This window comes from Aspergillus pseudonomiae (assembly GCF_009193645.1).
Source record: "Aspergillus pseudonomiae strain CBS 119388 unplaced genomic scaffold BDV37scaffold_102, whole genome shotgun sequence".
Classification (NCBI taxonomy): domain Eukaryota; kingdom Fungi; phylum Ascomycota; class Eurotiomycetes; order Eurotiales; family Aspergillaceae; genus Aspergillus; species Aspergillus pseudonomiae.
In genome coordinates this window covers 41,663-61,727 of record NW_022476094.1, presented here as the reverse complement: position 1 = coordinate 61,727, position 20,065 = coordinate 41,663, and the positions used below count along the sequence as shown (strand labels likewise).

The 20,065-nt window shown below is 50.6% G+C and overlaps 9 protein-coding genes across 9 annotated transcripts; 6 read left to right on the top strand and 3 right to left on the bottom strand.

Moving 5' to 3' along the window:
* Nucleotides 1-722: 722 nt before the first annotated feature.
* On the top strand, nucleotides 723-1,791 carry BDV37DRAFT_275492 (mitochondrial carrier domain-containing protein; the record flags this gene model as incomplete). The annotated part of the gene is made up of 2 exons (XM_032085403.1): nucleotides 723-881; nucleotides 937-1,791. 2 exons carry the CDS (start codon nucleotides 723-725, stop codon nucleotides 1,789-1,791), a joined length of 1,014 nt encoding a protein of 337 aa, XP_031936499.1.
* A 1,694-nt stretch (nucleotides 1,792-3,485) lies between these two features.
* Nucleotides 3,486-4,713, top strand: BDV37DRAFT_275491 (phosphoglycerate mutase family protein; the record flags this gene model as incomplete). Its single annotated transcript, XM_032085402.1, has 4 exons — nucleotides 3,486-3,521; nucleotides 3,589-3,902; nucleotides 3,963-4,535; nucleotides 4,566-4,713. 4 exons carry the CDS (start codon nucleotides 3,486-3,488, stop codon nucleotides 4,711-4,713), a joined length of 1,071 nt encoding a protein of 356 aa, XP_031936498.1.
* A 41-nt stretch (nucleotides 4,714-4,754) lies between these two features.
* On the bottom strand, nucleotides 4,755-7,075 carry BDV37DRAFT_10385 (uncharacterized protein). Its single transcript, XM_032078233.1, has 2 exons — nucleotides 6,651-7,075; nucleotides 4,755-6,578 (listed from the first exon to the last, which is right to left on the bottom strand). Exons 1-2 carry the CDS (start codon nucleotides 6,930-6,932, stop codon nucleotides 4,971-4,973), a joined length of 1,890 nt encoding a protein of 629 aa, XP_031936497.1. The 5' UTR covers nucleotides 6,933-7,075; the 3' UTR covers nucleotides 4,755-4,970.
* A 377-nt stretch (nucleotides 7,076-7,452) lies between these two features.
* On the top strand, nucleotides 7,453-9,404 carry BDV37DRAFT_261373 (phosphatidylserine decarboxylase 1). Its single transcript, XM_032083314.1, has one exon. It carries the CDS (start codon nucleotides 7,562-7,564, stop codon nucleotides 9,188-9,190), a length of 1,629 nt encoding a protein of 542 aa, XP_031936496.1. The 5' UTR covers nucleotides 7,453-7,561; the 3' UTR covers nucleotides 9,191-9,404.
* A 188-nt stretch (nucleotides 9,405-9,592) lies between these two features.
* BDV37DRAFT_261372 (anaphase promoting complex subunit DOC1) lies at nucleotides 9,593-11,260 on the top strand. The gene is made up of 2 exons (XM_032083313.1): nucleotides 9,593-10,064; nucleotides 10,187-11,260. The coding sequence occupies exons 1-2, from the start codon at nucleotides 9,608-9,610 to the stop codon at nucleotides 11,023-11,025; spliced, it is 1,296 nt and encodes a 431-aa protein (XP_031936495.1). The 5' UTR covers nucleotides 9,593-9,607; the 3' UTR covers nucleotides 11,026-11,260.
* An 8-nt stretch (nucleotides 11,261-11,268) lies between these two features.
* leu2A (3-isopropylmalate dehydrogenase LEU2) lies at nucleotides 11,269-12,855 on the bottom strand. Its single transcript, XM_032083312.1, has 6 exons — nucleotides 12,783-12,855; nucleotides 12,699-12,719; nucleotides 12,543-12,608; nucleotides 12,379-12,474; nucleotides 11,690-12,317; nucleotides 11,269-11,630 (listed from the first exon to the last, which is right to left on the bottom strand). The coding sequence occupies exons 1-6, from the start codon at nucleotides 12,831-12,833 to the stop codon at nucleotides 11,398-11,400; spliced, it is 1,095 nt and encodes a 364-aa protein (XP_031936494.1). The 5' UTR covers nucleotides 12,834-12,855; the 3' UTR covers nucleotides 11,269-11,397.
* Nucleotides 12,856-13,490: 635 nt separating this feature from the next.
* On the bottom strand, nucleotides 13,491-14,986 carry BDV37DRAFT_10345 (CDP-diacylglycerol--inositol 3-phosphatidyltransferase). The gene is made up of 4 exons (XM_032078225.1): nucleotides 14,934-14,986; nucleotides 14,455-14,814; nucleotides 14,004-14,380; nucleotides 13,491-13,950 (listed from the first exon to the last, which is right to left on the bottom strand). The coding sequence occupies exons 2-4, from the start codon at nucleotides 14,618-14,620 to the stop codon at nucleotides 13,594-13,596; spliced, it is 900 nt and encodes a 299-aa protein (XP_031936493.1). The 5' UTR covers nucleotides 14,621-14,814; nucleotides 14,934-14,986; the 3' UTR covers nucleotides 13,491-13,593.
* Nucleotides 14,987-16,042: 1,056 nt separating this feature from the next.
* Nucleotides 16,043-17,475, top strand: BDV37DRAFT_287822 (uncharacterized protein; the record flags this gene model as incomplete). Its single annotated transcript, XM_032088166.1, has 2 exons — nucleotides 16,043-16,913; nucleotides 16,967-17,475. The coding sequence occupies 2 exons, from the start codon at nucleotides 16,043-16,045 to the stop codon at nucleotides 17,473-17,475; spliced, it is 1,380 nt and encodes a 459-aa protein (XP_031936492.1).
* A 597-nt stretch (nucleotides 17,476-18,072) lies between these two features.
* Nucleotides 18,073-20,038, top strand: BDV37DRAFT_261363 (PP2C family serine/threonine-protein phosphatase). The gene is made up of 2 exons (XM_032083311.1): nucleotides 18,073-18,167; nucleotides 18,302-20,038. The coding sequence occupies exons 1-2, from the start codon at nucleotides 18,107-18,109 to the stop codon at nucleotides 19,939-19,941; spliced, it is 1,701 nt and encodes a 566-aa protein (XP_031936491.1). The 5' UTR covers nucleotides 18,073-18,106; the 3' UTR covers nucleotides 19,942-20,038.
* Nucleotides 20,039-20,065: the final 27 nt, after the last annotated feature.

The following is a 20,065-nucleotide window of genomic DNA, read 5'->3' as shown; positions in this document are numbered from 1 at the left end:
ATAAGCACCCCTGTGTAGCTATACATACAATAACATAACAGCCTCAGTTGAGATCCAATACATGTCCAACAACTGGATAGATTCGGGAAAAGAAGGCACTGTAATATGACTCTAGATTTCTCCATGCAATTCATTTTGTCACTGATACCCTTGCTAGGTTGTCGGAGTTAGGGGATGGGGATAAGAGAGACAGAGAGACAGAGACAAAAGAGCTTGCATGCTGAACCCTGCAGAGGATAAGCTTATCGCGGACCCCGCCGACCCCACCGGTGGGGTCAGGAGGATCCGCTTAACGCCGTGCAATGTCCGGTCGATGTTGGCTGCTGGACCCTTGGCTATAAGGTTATTGTTTAGCGGCGACTCTTAATCTACTATACCAGGTATACCTGTCGTAGCGTAATCTTGAGGATCTCAAGTCTCATGTCTGGAATTTCTCAGTGTAAGCGAAGCGAGGGGTTTTAAGTTTTTACCACTGTACCAGGAAGATAGTATTTCTACTTAGCCCTTAGATTGTGGTTTTTTCCCTTGTAGAAGAGCTGCTCGGAAAATACTAGCCATTAATATCGCTAGACCGGTTTGAAACTTTCCTTTTCCCGACGGGAATCCTTGGCTCCTATTGGGTAAGAGCCACGTGATATACTCTAGTTGTTATTGGATCTCCCTATTTAGTCTCGACTTGCCAAACACAGTCCCTTCTATCATCAACTGCTTCTTCTCGCGGAATGGGTGACACTGGTGCCAGTAGTGTGCTCGTACAGGATTCATCCAATGTGATGAAAAGCAGTCCCGGTGGTAATCGTGGGTTAGAATCGAGCAAATGCAGACGAAACCGGACTTTGGATTGGCGAAATGGAGTCGCGGGAGGTGTTGCAGGCTGCGCAGTGAGTCTTCTGTTCTCACTAGCCACAGTCTGTTACTGAAGCAAGATATGTCTAGGCCAAGACCATTGTTGCTCCAATGGAGCGAATCAAGATTCTATTTCAAACGTCGAATCCGCATTTCCTGCGGTATTCAACCCGGTGGAATGGTTTAATCGAGGCTGTCAGTCACATTCGGACATCGCATGGGATATATGCGCTCTTTAAAGGTCACGCGGCCAGCCTGATCCGCGTTTTCCCGTACGCTGGTATCAACTTTCTCGCGTACGAACAACTCCAATGTGCAATCATCGTATCACCCCAGACCGACACCCCATATCATCGATTCTTTTGCGGGAGTACGGCGGGTGCTATTGCTACCGTCTTCACATATCCTCTTGAGTTGATCCGCATCCGTCTTGCTTTTGAAACAGAACAGAGCAAAAATTCCTCTTGGTTCAGGATCTGTCGAAAGATTTACTTTGAAAGCGGCGGTAAAGGTAGCCCATTAAATCTTTATCAAGGAATTGGCCCGACTATGCTAGGCATACTTCCCTATGCGGGCACATCATTCGTAACCCATGATTTAATGAGGGAACAGCTGCGCTCACCTTTCTTTGCACCTTATACTCTTGAAAAGGGATCATCAACTCGACTGACCGCAGTTGCGCAGCTTTGTTGCGGAGCAATCGCTGGCATTGTTGCTCAAACGGTTGCGTATCCAATCGATATCCTTCGGCGACGAATGCAAGTCGGAAGAGTGGTTGGTAGCAGATCAGGAGTTTTAGAGACAGCTCGTCGCGTAGTTCTAGAGAGAGGAGTCAGGGGTTTCTATGTTGGCCTGACAATTGGCTACGTGAAAATGGCTCCCATGGCGGCGACGAGTTTCTATGTCTATGATCGAATGAAGCGATTGTTGGGCATTATCGAATAAAGATACTATTGCTTTTGCTTGGCTATTTGTTCACAGCCTGAACCCAATATCTGGGCTTTCCTTGGGCTCCTTAGCCCATTTCTCGTCCTCAAAGCCCATTGCACAGTATGTTTCTTGGTGTATATGCGCACTCAGTAAGAACTGAATTGGCCGCAGGATCAAACTCTTCGCATGCGTAGGCCTGGGGGTCATGGTTGAGCAACTAGTTCGGTCGAGGTTGAGCAAGAAGCTGTGGGTCTTTTTTCACTGCATCCCAATCTGTTTTTGACCCACATATCTCGAGTTTCTAGACCCCGTCAACTGCCCGATCTTGCACCGCTCGTATCTAAAGTCTCATGTTTAGCGGTTACAGTGCATGGGCGTGTTGATGTGGCTTACCTCATTTTCTCCATAGTACGCAAAGCGAGTGGCACCTGTGATTTACCAGCGAGCTCCAACACGATTGCTATCGTGGAAGCATCTTCAACAGCTTGAATTACTCCCTGGGCAGATGTTGGGACATATGAATGCGCGCCATCTACTCTCAGAATTACACGGCCCTTGGAAGAGACCCAGGTTAGAAGACTTCCACCACTAACTTCAAGAAGGATTCAATGCGGACAAAAGCTCACCTCAATTGGGAAATGTTCTTCTGCTACCTATTGTGGTGTGATTGGCTGGATTGGGCATTGGCGTTTTGTTGGAGGAAGGGATCCAGGATGTGATGATTCACTCCAGGAGTTTATTTCTCATCTCCAAGTAGGCGAAATGTGTGATTCCGAGGCCATTGGCCTATATGCAGGACAGTTGCCAGCAGTCGCACTCGCTCCGAGTTTGAACGTTATGGCTCCGTTTCAATTCACTTAGCAATGATGATCGAAGCAGCTATGGGTGCGTTGGACGCACGCCACGGGAAGGCAAAATCGTATGTGGCAGCGTGGCGGAATTCCGAGCAATGTGAGCAGATGAAACGGGCCATCAGCCTATTATACCTGCAAACATACATTTCTGTTTGGCTTGATGAAAGACGAGTGACCATCACCATAACTGCCCAATGGGCTCGGTCCAGTCTTCTACGTCAATTTCAATGGGGGAGCCTGACCGTCGCGGAGTCGAACATCCAACAGCCCATTTACTCTACCCGCAGTGAGAACAGAGACATCGAGTTAAGGAAATATCTACTAATTGGTGGGGAAAACCGGTCAAATAGGTAAGGGTACAAGGGCAAAAGTAAACAGTAGATAATCATAAAACGGAAGACTGATTCTTGACTTCTTTTGCTAGCCATATCATACTATTTTATAACTTTGGGAAGCCCTTGGATACAGACTAAGCCAGTATATCTTAGGGGCTAGTATTCATCATTAAAAAGGTGACAGCTCCGGAGTCCATCAGTGGCATTCGGCTGCCGAGATGTCAATGCACAAGACGCAAGGTATACTGCACAGCCATCCTGCAGAGTCAACATCGGATCTGTGACAGTTCATGCTGAGGGCCTGGGTTGTTAGGGCTGGGTTGTTGATTCTATTCCCTATTCGTGCTAGCGTCATTTGCTCAATCTAAGCCGAGGTATTTTGCCTCCGCATTCTCTGCCTCTTATCTCTTCCCCGCAACCCTCATTTGCTTGTACATACATTTCTACCATATACTAGTTTCATTGAAGAAGTTTCTCCAAAGATATTGCACCTGCAGCATTGATCGTACACCATTTCACAATGCCCCTAGACACCATATATCTCACCCGACATGGCGTAGGTATTCCTCCATCTCTACCCCTCCACCAAACAACACAAAGAACTAAGCAAGACCAAACAACAGCATCGTCTAAATTGGACAATCGACTATAAGACAGGCGAATACAAGTCTCAATTTCCAACACCTACCGGCAATCCCGCAGACCCAACCCTAACCTCACACGGTGTGCGCCAATCGCTCGAGCTGGCAGAGCACCTAGTCAGCCCCGAGTTCTCACCGAAACCCTTCCGGATATATTCGAGCCCATTCTACCGGTGTCTGCAGACGATTCAACCATCTGTCGAGGCCCTGAAAGAGAGACATAATTCCGCACCCTCTAGCGAAACAGGTATAGACCGGAATGCGGACCTGGATGTGAGGATCGAAAACGGAGTCGGGTAATTGATCTTAACTGCTGTTAGCCTCAACTGCTGGTCAAAACTAATGTATGTTGATAGAGAGTGGTTCGGTCCAACCTCTTTCTTTGACCACCCTTCCGCTCCATCTCCTGCTACTCTCAAGACCCATTTCCCAACACTCCTTGCCTCGAACCCGGAAGCCAACTACAACCCGCATCTCGCGCCCTCTACCCGCGGTGAAACGATCGCCCAGCTTCACGACAGGGTAGCTACGGCACTAGCGGGGATCATTGCGGATGTTGATGCTGAAATCAATGCCTTGGAAGCATCCCAGCCGCCGTCCGAACGCACCAGTAAGGCGATTCTGATTTGTGCGCATGCGGCTCCGTTGATTGCTATGGGACGGGTTTTGACAGGAAACATGCCGGAGGACGCTGACGAAGAGGACTTTAATGTGTTTACAGCGGGTCTAAGTACGTTTGTTCGGAGGGGGATGACGCCCAGCGCTGGCGATAGCAGCGCAGAACAGCGGGAGCTGGCGTTAGGAACGAGAGTTATTCGACCTGGGACGGTTGTGCCCGTTTGGCGAGGGGGGAAGGGAGTCAGTGGGGGATGGGACTGTGTTCTAAATGGGGACTGTAGCTTTTTGAGCGCAGGCGCTGAGAGGGGGTGGTAAGTTGATCCACTGTCTTGTTTCCTCAGGGGTTCGATTGGTCATACTAACACTATTTCCCATTCCAGGCACTTCAACGGGGAAGAGTCATTTGATACCGGTCCCATGGCTCCTTCTTCAGCTTTGCCTACGTCGAGTCAAGATACGTCCGCAGAGAGGACAGGCACGAAACTGTGATCCCGACCTTAATCGATGATTAGTGGCCTTCCCGTGCATGTTGTAGGCCCAGTTAAAGGGGACTAATGAATACACATAATAGACAATATACCAGAACATAGATTCTCGAGCGTGTCTAATTGCAAGAAGGTTCATATCACCATGTTTTAAATCCGTCCGTAAGGATCTACGCTAATTCCAACGCTACTTTGACGCCAGCTATGTACAACACTAACGCAACAGATAATGGGAATGGGTAGATGAAGCGATGGGAGTGATCACCTTGCATCTTGCTCATCTCCACGGGGTATTGAGGTATGATGTCCGTCTTCAGTGGCGGGGTTGGTTACAGACGACTCTGGGCGGGAAGTTGGGTTTTCTTCATGATCCTGCTGCTCCTGCTCAGTCACCCCTTCGCCGTTGCTAGCCTCCTCCTGTCTACGGCGTCCCTCTTCTTCTTCTTCTCGTGCGCGCTCCGCAGTTCGAGCGGCCTCGGCTGCATTGCGCACCTCGACATGCCTCTCCCCAACTCCCGGTACCAGACTAGCGATAAATAGTGCCAAAGATCGCTCTACTCTTCGAAGGCTATGGCGCGTTCCCGCTGGGGTGGCAGCTCGGTTATCTCCGGGCTGATGTGCATTTCCCGAGCTACCCGTGGTATCTGTGCCCTGAGGACGCGGCGGTACGTGTTCGTCGGTGGTAAAATGTATCAGTCCTTCAAGGTGTCGTTGAATTGGAGACACAATCAGCCCGTATAATTGGCGCGGGACACTGGTTTCCGACAGGAGAGATACAATGACAGCCAAGGTCACCAACAGGACCCGCGACCAAGTGCCGGGTTCGCTGAACATATAGCAAAAGAAGTACAGCCGAACAAACAACCAAATGCGTCGTATGCTCCGAGCGAACCCTCCTGCCTCGTTATTGCCCAGTCTTTGATTAAGGACTGCTTGACGGACGGCATTCTCCATGATGGCAGCGTTCGGATTGGGATGCGCCTGAGGTGGATGGCCTGTGGCGTGGGTAGATATTGCCTGTGACGCATGCGTCGAGCGAAATGCGCTTAGCGACGATTCGATTGACCTCACCGCGCCAGGAGAGGTAACCAGAGCCTGGTATCCACTTGGCGATGAAAGAAGATATAGGGAGGCCTGTTCATGACCATTACTCCCAGGGCTATCGGGTGTATTGTGCTGCATGGATGCAGTAGCCCTAGACTGGCTTACGCGGAGCTGATCTGCGCGAGTGTAGATGTTGAAGACCCGAGTGAGCAAGGCTTCTATAGAGCCGTCGCGTTCAGACAAAGGATTTCTATACTGATCATCGAGAATATCGAACAATTGTGACCGAATGCGAATCACTTGGTCCATAGGGGGCGCGATGCCTCGATTGAGTTGGTCTTCGCATAACGCAATTTGCGGCCGTAGTATGTGCAGACGGAGTCTAGTATCCTGAGATAAACTAGCATTGAGGTCTGACGGATGCGATGACATTGTTGATGTTGACGTTGACGTAGTCGTTGAAGATTGTAATGGCGTCATACGCTGCCAGGGAAATTGTTGGGTATGTTCGGTTCCTTGCTGATCTGATAAGGGCGAGCCCCCTCGCTCCCGCAGTTCGATTTGGCGGCGGATGGTTTCAATATTACGTCGCAGAGCTAGCCCAATATCTGCTTCACTAGGACCCATTGATCCTCGGTACCTCACCTCTTGCCCATGTTGCGTTGGGTATGGCGGAGCAGATCGGCTGGGTGCAAAAAGATGATCTGGTGAAGGCATGCCGGCGGGTGCTTGGTACTGTGGTGATGGCGAAGGTCCGGGGGAAGTCGCCACATAAGGTGGTAGAGGAGCTGGTGGAAGAACAAGATGCATGGAATATTCAGCGCCCTAATAGACATGTCTAGTTAAACAACTACCCGCGGACACGCCAACCAAAACAAAGGTCATTGCGATACTCACATCTGCAGGCTCTAACACCTTTTGCAAAGTCCAATCATCATTTGAGATGGGTTTTCCACGATATATTAGTCTTTGAGTCTCCGGAGATGGCCTATTGGGGATCGATTGGGATATTCGCGCCTTGAGGCCAGCGATAGTGATGGAAGGTACCAGATCATTGAACGTAAAGCGATTAGGAGGCGGAAGCGACGGGCACAGCACGTGCAGAGTAAACCCTTGTGTTCCACTGGTCGCGTTTGAATTCGACATTGAATTGTCTGATGGGGCAGAACTGGACGTCATCTTCGTATAGTCTTGGTCACAATGTAGATGAGATCAGAACATGAAGTAATTGCTCACGCGCTTACAAGCGCAAGGTCGGGCTCGAGAATCCCCGAAGATTTAAATTGGTATTAGACAAATCTAGAAGATGGGATATTATTCAAGAGGAAGTTATGCGGAAGAGGTGAGATTGACAACGGAGCTAGCTGACTGTCGACTTGGTATAGTCCCCTGATACGGTGCATATAAAGGTGGCCCGAGTCACAATGGTGGCCTTTTCCGCGGACGGGCAGGAGTCAGCACGTAATTATAGAGCCTCCACCATGGATGACTGGCACATATAGGTTATCCTGGTAATAGCAACCACGCCGAAGAAAAACAAATATAAGAGAACAGGTTCAGAACATGTTTCTGCGCTGCAGAAGCGAAGGAGAAAGCGCCGAAGCGCGATGCCGCTGCAACGGTTTCTGTGACGGCCCATTCTGCCGGGCGGTGAGAATGATCTGCAGCATGATGCAAAAGCACGAGATTTGAGGGGGGAAAGACCTCGGCCTCCTTCTGTTGCTCACTGACGTCTAAGAACTTCAGTGTTTTCGAGCTAGCGGCTACTACTCCCCACCAGGGGCGTTAATTATGGAGTAATCAGCATTATGACATTGTATCTTACCAGCCGTTCTGTGCTTCGCCGGAACTTTGGAGACTCCCGTCTCGGGGAGAATGCTGGATTGGTGAAGATGGTGGCCCTGAGGACGTCTACAGGACGTAAAGCCGGTGCTAGACAATTTTCGAAATCATGGAAACAATATCAAAACCAAAACAACCAGGAGAGCCCAGCACCGAAGGGCTTCGGATCCCGACTACGATTTGCGCTCCGAAACACTAAGGTGGAATGGTATCCGATCCCAGTAGGACTCGGCATTGGTCTCCTGGGTATCCTCCATTTTTACAAGTCGCAAAGAGCCGAGCAGGAACGCAGAGAACGAGAAGCGGAAGATGAGATTATAAACCCCCCTCCACGGCATAGGATCAAGCCAAGCGGGCCATGGCAGGTTCAGATCATGTCGACCCTGCCACTAAAGGCAATCTCCCGACTATGGGGCCGCTTTAATGAGCTTGAGCTTCCAGTTTTCCTTCGCGCGCCTGGATTTAAACTCTATTCATGGGTTTTTGGTGTCAACTTGGATGAAGTAGAACAGCAGGATCTCCGCACCTACCCGAACCTGGCAGCCTTCTTCTATCGCAGACTGAAGCCTGGTGCCCGGCCCTTAGATCCCGACACCCATGCGGTTATCTCGCCTTCGGATGGCCGTATCCTTCAGTTCGGTCTGATCGAACGTGGCGAGGTAGAACAGGTCAAGGGGGTAACATACAGCTTGGATGCACTTTTGGGGGCAGCTACACCTTCACATGCTGACCACTCCAAGAAGTTCACGGATCACTCGACAGAACCTTCGCAGAAAGATGCAGCTGACATGGCAGCCGATGAGGAATTTGCCAGAATGAACGGCATTCCCTACACGCTACCAACTCTCTTCGCCGGTGACCAGGGTGGTGCAAGGCAGCGCTCAGCGTCATTGGACGCTTCAACAGGATCAAAGGCTGCTGCAGAAGCAGAAGTCAAGGCTGATCTGGCTCGCGGTGACGGTGCTCCATGGTATGCGCCGAAACCCAAGTCGAATAACGCACTTTACTACGTCGTGATCTACCTCGCACCTGGCGATTACCACCGTTTCCATTCCCCCGTGCCCTGGGTGGTCGAGAGCCGCCGACACTTCGCGGGTGAACTGTATTCTGTCTCGCCATACCTGCAGCGTCACCTTCCCGGACTCTTCACTCTCAACGAGCGGGTTGTCCTCCTGGGACGTTGGCGCTGGGGTTTCTTCAGTTATACCCCCGTTGGTGCTACCAATGTGGGCTCTATCAAGGTGAACTTTGACTCCGAGCTGCGCACAAACAGCCTCACCACAGACACCGCCGCAGATATGGCGGCAGCTCTTGCTGCCAAGCGAGGCGAGCAGTATCCCGGTTTCGTTGAGGCAACCTACCTTCACGCCAGCAGGACTCTCAAAGGCCATCCTCTCCAGAGGGGGGAGGAGATGGGAGGATTTCAGCTAGGCAGTACGATTGTCCTGGTCTTTGAGGCACCAATGGGCACCCGTAAGTCGTTCGACGTGGGATATCAAGAAGGCAAACGCGAGGGCGGGTGGAACTGGACCATCGAGATGGGCCAACGCATCAAGGTCGGTGAGAAGCTAGGGTATGTGGACACCGAAAAGTGAAATACTGGGCTATACACCACTTGAGGTATCATACCCAGTCTAACCAGGAGTTATACATCTTATTAATGGGGCGACTTTCTTTCTGTAATTTTTGGTTGTTTCTGTATCATACCACTCTTCAAACATTTAGCTATATAGCATAGACAGCGCGATTTCAACAGGATGCGCACCCTACGAAAAAAAGCATTGAATTTAGAGACCATGCATGGGTCATGTACTTTTTTTTTTTTACTTTCGTCCTTTATACTATGAACTGGATGGCACGTGATAACGCGGAGCAGCGACGCGAAAGATGAAGCTTATCAAAGATTCCATTACACGAAATACAGCTACATTCCTCGATTAAACAAAGCAATGAGACCCCGAACATAAATTTCACCAACTACCTCCATACAACCCCAAGGATCCCACCGCACAATGCCTCGCCATCACCATCTCCTCCGCCGGCACCCCACTGCTCCAGAAGAATCCCCCTCCGAGTCCACTCAACCACGTCCAAGTAGATCACGACTGGGCCAACATGCAGCGGCACAATCTCAATTCCAGACACCACCGTCGCAAGGCATTCCCCAGCTCCATCCTTCATCGGGACCCATCCAGCCGGTCGAACCAGCCCATCCAGCCGCCGCCGCGCAGGCGGCTCTCTTCTCCCTATTTGGCCGAGGAGTCGCAGGACGTCCACGCCCGCAGATGATGGAAGACGACGGGGAAGAAGACGACAGTCAATTCGAAGACGAAGATGAGCACGACGACTTCAACTCGCAAGAGAACGCAGACCACGAAGCCCAGCTCTCCGAAGAAGACATGGACGGGATGGTCGAGGATGACCTCGAGGTTATAGACGAGGACGACGACGAGGTCATGCACGATCGAGGTAAAGCCCATACGACTCAAACCCCCCACTACCGGAATCCCCATCCCAAATCTACAGCAGAGCAACGCACTACAGCCATACACAATAAAAAAAATAACGAATAGCTAACACCTCCCACACAGCAAGATCACCATCCCCGCTCCCGAGCAACCTCCGCGAAATCTCCTCTCTCGCCTCATGGACTGTCTCGACCCACAAACCCGGCTGCGGCGTTTCAGCCCTGCGACACCCATCGCCGACACAGTACTGGCAATCCGACGGCCCCCAGCCACACACCCTCACCCTGCACTTCTTCAAGCTCGTCGCCGTGGTTAAAATCCGCGTGTACCTCGACTTTGACCTGGACGAGAGTTACACACCCACGAAGATGACGTTTCTAGCCGGTATGGGCGGGAACGATCTCGTCGAGTTTGCGACATGGGAAGACGAGACGCCGTGCGGGTGGGTTGACGTACCGTTAGAAGGCGTGGGCGGACGGGACGGCGGCTGGGTGCGGAAGAAGCGGCGGAATCGGGCGCGGAAAGGCGGGACGGGGAAGTCCTCTGCGTGGCCGGACTACATGTTTTCGGATACGGAGAACCCGGCGGAGTTCAACCTGGCGGCGTATGAAGACGATGATGAGGAGACGGCCGTCGAAGACGACGAGGATGATCCGTACGCGGGAAGTGTGCTGAAGGCGATGGTGATCCAGATGCGTGTGATGGAGAATCATCAGAATGGGAAAGATACCCATGTGCGCGGGTTCCAGGTCTTCGCGCGGGATGACGAGCGTCGGCGGATTGGCAATGCGCCGTCTGCTTCTGCTGATGGGCGGATTCGGCGGCATAGTATGCGGAAGTCGCTTCGTGGCGCGGCGGACGATGGGATGGATGGGCGTGGTAGTATTCATGGGGATGCGGACCCGGACAAGGCTGCTGCTTTAGAAGAGCCAGATTGGATGGGGGAGCCTGTCATTCGGTAGAGGATGAGAAGCGCATTGCTGCGGTGGACTTTTGCAGGCCCTGGTGTTTTGTGGGTGGTGGCCTCATATATAGGTATGAATCATGGGCATGAGGAGCATCAAGGCTAGGTTAGGATTCGGAGTTCCGGTTGTTTAGATACCCATCTATCGTTGTATCGGTTCCATGGTGCATTGGAGGACATTAATAAACTCAGCATTATACGTTATACGAATCATTTTTATGGAACATCGAGGGTCTGGGAATCAGAAGCGAATTAATTCAAATATTTGTCATCTATATAACTTATCCAGAAGGTCATATCTCATTGGGCATGTAGCCTACAGTTGTACTTTTCCCCATTCATTCCTCCATCTCCTATTATTTGGCCTCGTTTACTTCAAAAGCTTCTCCAATTCGGCAGCAACAGCATCACCAACCTCGGCGGTGGTGGCCTTACCGCCGATGTCGCCAGTGCGGACACCAGACTCGATAACGTTGCTGACAGCCTGCTCAATGGCGCGGGCTTCGGCAAACAGACCGAAAGAGTACTGCATCATCATAGCGACGGAGAGAATAGCGGCGACAGGGTTGACAATGCCCTTTCCAGCAATGTCAGGAGCAGAGCCTTTCTCCACGTCAGTATATACCCAAGGTATGAAAGCAATGCGGGGGCCTAAGACATACCGTGAATAGGCTCATAGATACCGTTAACCTTGCTCTTTCCATCAGGGATGCCGCTCAAGCTAGCACTGGGAAGCAAACCCAGAGATCCAGGAATAACGCTAGCCTCATCACTGATGATGTCACCGAACAGGTTGCTGGTAACAACGATACCGTTCAGCTGGCGGGGGTTCTTGACCATGATCATAGCGGCGGAGTCGATCAGTTGGTGCTCGATCTTCAACTGGGGGAACTCCTTGGCCATAACCTCAGTGACAACCTTACGCCACAAACGGCTAGTAGCCAGGACGTTGGCCTTGTCTAAACTCCACACAGGAAGAGGGGGGTCGTGCTGCAGGGCAAGGTGGGCGGCCAGACGGATGATGCGCTCGATCTCAGCGCGCGAGTATGGCTCCGTGTCCATTGCGTATCCGCTGCCGTCGTCTTCCTTGCGCTCACCGAAGTAGATACCGCCAGTCAGTTCACGGATGATGTTGAAGTTAACACCACGGCAGACGTCGGCGCGGAGGGGAGAACTCTCGACGAGGGAGGGTGCGGCGAAGTTGCAAGGGCGCAGGTTGCCAAAGGTGCCCATTTCTTTACGGAGCTTCAGGATACCTTGTTCGGGGCGGACGGCGCCAGTCCCCCATTTCTAATCTCACATTAGGTTATCTTGTTTGGGCCGTAGATGTATTGTTTGAAGTGTGCCATACCGGTCCACCGATGGCACCCAAGAGAACGGCATCGGCGTTCTTAGCTGCGTTCAAGGCTTCGTCGGTCAAGGGAGATCCTGTGGCATCAATTGATGCCTATGATATTCAGTAAGCCATATGCTAATACCAGAGGGTATCCTAGAGGACCAAAAGTGCGAACATACTCCACCCAGCAAGTGGTCCTGAAGGTTGAAAGTGACATCACGGTTCTTCTCAACGGTACGGAGGACCTAAACATCAACAAATTCCAGTGTTAGTATATGCTGGGCCATTTTTCTTCAAGTCCTCGAGAGGTCTAATTGTATAGTCGAAATGCTTACCTTAATGGCCTCTGCGGTGACCTATAAATGATGGTCAGTAAACGGACACTGAGAAGGAAGTGTACATGATATTCAGTGGCTCACCTCCGGACCGCAGTGGTCTCCGCCAAAGACAACGATATTGAAAGAAGACATGATGAAGCAGCTGCCTGAGTACAATGAACTATAACACGGACGGGAAACCAAGCTCAACGATAGAAAGCACCGAGAGTTATATGGCCATGAGGGGTGGATCTCGAGTCACCCCGCGCGCCGACACCGGAGCCGCAGTCGGACGTCCCCGTGATTAACCGCCGCCTCATGCAACTGCAACACTAGTAGGAACAAGCTAATTACTAAGGGCTGTGTCTTTGTTTTTAATTATTATTATTTCCTGATCACTGTTACCATTTATAGAAAGCAATTGTATGTCCACTAATACACAGTACCAGATTAAAATCTTTAAAACATGTCAGAGACAATCTGAGAGAAATGAAAACAGAGACAATGAAGTTTATAAAGAGGCAGAAAGAAATGAAAGATGAAAAGCGAAAGAAAAAAGGGGAGTGCAAATAGGTAGTCCGTAATAAAGACAACAGTCGAAGCAAGTATAAGTCATTCGAAAAGGGTCGGGCCCGCAATGGTCTGCACAGACCTATAAATCCATAAATTCCTCCCAACTGAAACATATCTTCCGCAAAAGGCATCATAGAAAGGGAACCAGGTGATAAAGGAGAAGAAGAGACAGAGAACCGGGGCAGCTTTGCTTAGCCCCAAAAAAATAACCAGGCACCAAAGCCATGCAAGAAGTGTAGTGATGTGAATCAGGCCCAGGCGGTAGCAACATCTCCAAGATTATGTGAGAAAGAGCCGTGATTTCACTGGCTGCCAGGCACCCGACAACTGCGCTGGAGGCCTAGTTTTTCTTAGCTCGCTGTGCCTTGCGGTTGGCAATGTCACCTTCAACCAGCCAGTTGCTAGCCTTGACAAGCTGTACCACGTTGATGATCTGCTTTAGAGCCATCACGGGTGCCGAGATTCCGGTGATAATCCAAGGCCAGGTGCTGTCAATCTTGTTGGCCCTGGCCATCTCGAGTGCGCCAGCGCTCCATGGGCTGGCGAACGAGTGAGTCGAGACCGGATGTGCAGCGTCGGACCCAGAGCCTGAAACGGGTTGGAGAAGGGATGGAGACAGAATAGGAGACGAGAACGAAAGAAGGTATAGGCCAATGAAGAAAAGCTCGTTCAGAGCACAGCAGATGAAGAGAACAGTCTGTAGACATGATCAGTTTTATGTGACTACTCATATGGCTCGGTGTAGCTCACTCTGCTGTTGTAGTATTGATACAAGATCCAGCTCCTGCTAGAATCGATCTTCTTGTGACTTTGGCCAGACCCGCCCATGCTGAGGGTAGCATACATGTGCATGTAATGGCTGGCCATATCCAAGGCAATCAGACTCTGAAAGACAATAGACCAGCGAGGCCACGCCGAGCTCAGAAACACCAGTAAACACGCAGTTGTGCAGCGGTCCGTCACCATATCCAGAACCGCGCCGAAGGTGGTGGACTGGTTGAAGTAGCGGGCTGCATATCCGTCTAAAGCATCCAGCAAGCAAGACACGCTATAAAGAAGGGAGCACGTTCGTGGATGCAGCGGCATGTAGTACAACGAAGCCATTGTCAAAACCACCCGTAAATATCCTAATCCCACGCCACCGGTAAGCGTCCGTTCGCAACATCGTGCAAGTTTGACGAGACGGGAAGAAGCTCCTTACCAATAAGGTTAGGGGCAAACAAATATACATTCTCCTTCACTTCCTTCTTGCCCGAAGTTCTGGTCTTCTTTGGTGAATTTTCCACTGTGCCATTGCCAGCCGGCGACTCATTGCTATCCGACTGAGCGGCCAAAGCCGCCTGTTGTCTTCTTGTGCGGGCAGCCATTGTTGATTCGCTGTACACTGTGACGAATTTGCCAACGGGGCGATCCCCAGCGATAAGTAGTCTTACACGGGTTTCGGAAGCACTGAAGCTAGAAAACCACGGTGGCGCGAAGGTTGAACGGAAGTGACAACCGGTGTCTATTAAGGAGGAAGCCGACGATACGCGGTGTTCGTGGGTTGGAAGTATACAACAATCTGTAAATGATACAGAGGAGCCATGCGTTAGTCAAAGCCATGCATGTTGTAAGCACCCCTGTAGGAAGAGAGGTACAATGGCGACATGGTTATGGAGAGGAGAACTCTGCAACACGTACCTAATCAACGCAAGTTTGACAACGCGTCTCGACGCCGAGCGGGGAACGGAATAGAGCCAGAGGATTTAGCGATTGAGGCGAATGCGGCAATGCGGAGGAAAGCTCGTGGGAGATATTGGCAGTCTATCAGATCGAGGTCGAAGTGTTAGTTGATCAGGAGATTTCCGGGGAAAGATTTCCAAATTGGCCATGTGTGTCGTTTTGGCGCGATAAGGTTGATAAGCCACCGACGATGGACGTAGTTCACTTGTGCGGTACTTACGCTCTGCAATGATGGATGGATAAACTATCTTATAGATGGATTGCGACCAGGTCTATGAACGGAGGATAGTCACCCTTCAATACTGAACAGGTAAAAAAAAAAGTTAGCTTGTCCACAGTTTTGCTCAGCGCTGGTATTAAGTAAGTTGGCGGTCGTAGTTAGTTAGTTAACCAGTAGTTAGTTAAGGGAGGGCTTTGCGAACGGGAGTCTCGGAATTGGTTCGTGGGTCAAAGCTTTCGGGTTCCAAAGGAAAAGGAGCAGCGTTCTCCCAATGCGGTCATCCCCCAGAGTAGCTAAGCATTCTGTGAACTATATTCTACTAAGAGCTGGCAGTGGCAACGTGGAAGATGTAATCTGTACTGTCTACCACCGGATATTTTGCCTGTTTGCTGAAGGCCGCCAAAGCATTAGAAACTGGAACAAACGAAAACTTGCCCGTTTGTGGCTCTAGGCTGAGCCTGAGTCAGGGAACACCTATTTAGAAAACCATTCTCTTTGTTACTCTTAGCCGGTGAGCTGCTTGTAATGACACAGTGAATCCATTCATAGAGTATAGCTCCATGGTTTTGTGTTGAGGCCCCACTTCGTGTCCCATACAACAGAATCTAGTCTTGTTTGTATTGCTTTGATTATTCCGATAATGTTGCTTACAAGTATTGATATAGGCATTGTCTTCTGTGTTATATTAAGATATTCTCTCTCTTGGTCTATGTTTATTCTTGTCCTGAGATCCTTAATTAGTTTATCTCATGGTTCCAGAACTAATCCAAGCCAAATACCCTCAGTCGCGATCTGTTTTCCATATAGCTGCTGCTGTGCTTTTGAGATCTGGCGGACTTCAGCTCAGATGGCCATCGAAAAACTCGATTATACTCCTGATTTGAGTAGCCTGCAAGGACTGACCTATGCAGATGTGATTCAACAGCTCCAGACCCGCATAAAAGCAACTCAGGAGAGGCTGGAAGAAGTTGAAGCGGCCCTCAACCGCTGCCGGGAATACAGTGCACAGGATATTGAGACGATCAGCAGACAGCGTGTCGAAATTATTGAGCTGCACCACTTGGTCCAGAAACAGAAGATCACAATCAGCAACCAGAGCAAAGCCATTGCAGACCCCAAGAGGAGTCGCATTCGGCAGTCCACTATCCCCATGCCAATATTTCCTCTCACTCCCACTCAACAGCGCCCTACCGTAAGGTCTCCACGTTCAAGCACTCCCTCATCAGCCAGCCCTTGCTTCCCAAGTGTCCTCACTCCCCTTCCTCCTGCGTTTGACATGTCTCCTGGCACTCTACAGGACAAACGTAAGAGTCTGGAAGAGAGCTCCAAGACGTCACTTAGCCGCAAGAGGAGTAGTTTTCCGATGAGTATTTGTTCTCCAGGCTCTTCATTCGATACTGAAACAGTCATTCGGGTGATCTCGACCAGACTTCAAAGCCTCTTGTCAAGAACACTGACGTTTGGCCACATGTATACCAACTTGCCTAGTGTTCAATTTGACAGCCACTTGAACCCGCGGGTTAAGGAATATGTCATGAGTATCTCGGATAAGATCCATGCGTCAACGTTGCTAGGAAATCCATGCACTCGGCTCTGCGTGGTTGCGAAAGGAATTAACTTCTACCTCGTTCACAATATCTTGCAGCCGACAGTCGTCAAAGGGTTCGACGCTCACATGGACAAGGAAATCAAACAGCTACAGGAACACTTAACCATAGGTATGTTGAGTAGCCATTAGCTCCTCTTTGCACAGACTGATCATATGATATAGATACCCCTGCGGTGGTCCGCCATTCGCTGCTCATCACGATCGCACACCACATCCAGGCTGTGGTAAAGAAGCCGAGGTTTTCCGAACTTAATCAACACAACATCCACACTTATATGGGAAAGTTGTGGCCGCTCATAGGTCCCCTTACTCATGACCCCTTGAGCCAATATCAGGTGGTCTGGATGGATCTTCAGGACATTGTAACCGAGGCCCAGGCACTCGCAGTGGATCTATATTCGTTACCCTTCGAATATAGCTTCAAGTTTCCTGCGGTGAACGACATTTTCGAGCCCAGTACAATGGTGAATTGTGATCAATTTATGGGTGGGGACGCTCAGAGACTGAAGAAGGACCACACTCTTGTTCGTCTGGGCGTCACCCCAACCATTAGGATCCATGATCATTCCACGAGCCCTGCTGACGTCAGGCTGGTAGGCCTCGCGAAGGTACTGTTACGTCCTCCCCCAAGACGCTATACTCAGCTTCTCAATGAGATGCATGCGAAGTGAGTGCCGGCTCAGTTGGGAACGTGAAGTGAACTCCCGTCTATTGCCGTCCGTGACTTTGCCATTTTTTGTTTTTTTGTTTTTTGTGTTTTATTTTCACCTTATCTTGTGCTGCATGGAAATGGGAGAAAACGGAGTATTACAGGGCTTGAAGATGGCAATGGCTTAGAATTGAACAAAGCAGTTTAGGCTTTCAGCGTTGTGATGATGTCAATAGTTGCAGTTCAGGATGGGGGGATTGGTTGTTGACCAGCGCGATGGCGTTATGGTGGAGTCCATGAGGGCATTTCAGGGATCCGGGAGGACGTTTTGGAAAGTATCAGAGGCAAAATCATAATAACATGCCACCCATTGCTGCTGATCCGACCCTTTATAGCTTCAGAGAGGTTGAGAAGTAAGACTTCTCCACAGGGGAAGTTCAGAGCATGGTCGATAAGGCAGATAAGAAGGATTGTATCTAGGAAACTAGGAAATTGCCGTTGCATTTCTCCGTCGCAACTGCGCTCGGGCCGCAAAATCATCAATCCCCACAGTTTCCCGATAAAGTCCTTCTCAGCGTTTTTACATACTCCCTACTCTCCGGCGTGAACTCACTTTTTCCCCATATCTTCAATTTGTCAATGCCTCGACTCTCATGAATCTAACTCCGGCGAAGCGGGTCACAGTCCAGGTCCGGACTCTGGCTGATCGTCGCAGTATGTATACCTTAACCCTTGCACAAACATCTCTAGGGCTTATCTCCGAGATGTCCATGCTGGCGATCGTGTCGCTACATCTGGCTCACTCGTGGGCTCCGACGAATGTTGACTAACTCACATATGCCTCGTAGTTTCTCTGATTCTACCAAAGCGTTTATACACGTCGAATCCCGCGAATGCTGTGACTAACGACAACCGGGCAACCAAGAAGCCTGAATTTCACGACTACTTTGTTACGCACTTACCATCTTCCTCTCTTCACCCAGATCCCCGGGCACCAGTCAACCCTTTCTACAAACTTCCTCGCTCCGCCTCCGTTCCTCATACTGGAGAGTCATCTCACCCCCCAGCCTCCTTCCAGCCGCTCGTCGCCCGGGAGACGACTGTCGTCCGCATCCCTCTTCGCAGCGCGAAACACCACTTCGGCGCCTCTACTTCCCGCGGAACTCGCCCGGAGAATGAAGATACATATCAAGCTGGCGTGATCGACATCCCTGCCTTTGCGAAGCGTCCCCCTGCGTCCCTGACGATCAAACGATCGGGTGCCAATGGATCCCCTGCACCCCGCGAGAGTCAAGGGGCGGAGACTGCTAGTGGCGATCCACAGGTTTTCTATTTCTCAATATTCGACGGCCACGGGGGGAACGAATGTAGCACGTTTCTACAGCACACTCTTCATGAGTACATACAGGATTCGGCAGCGATGTTCGAGCTCCAGTCCAGTCTGAAGAAAAACCGGGATGGCCATTATTCCAAGGACACAGATCCGTCTACTGGGGATTTGCCGATTCTGCAAGACGGCAACTCGCACCGAATCGGGGAACTAGAAAAACAACTCGTCCGAGATTGGCGAACCATAGTCGGAGGGTACTTCAAGAGATTTGTGCCTCCTCACTTCTCACATATTGGAAGAGGTGCCCGCGGAGAGCCAAAGGCACTGTCCGACCTACCTGAAGGTGTTACCATCGAAGAGGTCCTCGAATACGCCTTCCTCTGTGCCGATCTGGAATTTGTGTCGGCACAAGCGGCGAAACAAAGCGATGAATTGGAGAATGTGGGTCATCCTCTATACCAGGACAATATCCTCTACGGCCGTGATCGTACACCGTCTCTAAATATTGGGGGAGTAAGACGATTCAAGGGAGGTAGCACGGCTAGCGTCGCACTCATATCTACCCCAACGCCGACCCCTTTCTGGCATCCGTCTAGCCCATCTAGTCTGTTGGTGTCTCATGTCGGCGACACACGGATACTATTATGCTCTACAGAGACAGGCGAAGCCATCCCGCTGACTTCCAACCATCATCCGTCGTCACCGATTGAGGCGAGTCGCTTACGACGATATGCCACTACCTTCGTGACTGACTCATTTGGAGAAGAGCGCATGAGCGGATTGGCCAACACGCGAGCCTTTGGTGATGTTCAGTCGAAACGGATTGGCGTATCAGCCGAGCCAGAGCTCCGAAGGATTGAGATGGCACCTGCGGAGTACTCATTTTTGGTCCTCATGTCGGATGGCATCAGTGGAACGCTCGGTGACCAAGAAGTCGTTGACATCGTCAAGGAGGCCAGGACTCCCGAGCAGGGGTCTCGGGATGTGGTCAACTTTGCGAACGAAGTGACCAAGGAGGGAGACAATGCTACCTGCCTTGTCGTCCGACTAGGCGGTTGGGAACGACGACTTGAGGGCGGTTTGGGAAGCATGGGAACGAAGGAATCTCGAGAATGGCGCCGACAAGAAGCGACTGATCCACGTCGGTCACGGCGATGACCGTGAGGACGAACTTAATGCTAACTTGAGGATATGTACATATTGTTCTTATTACTACTTCTTTTACTTTGATGAACTTTGACTGGTCACACTGTACATATATATATCCCACATTCACAATACA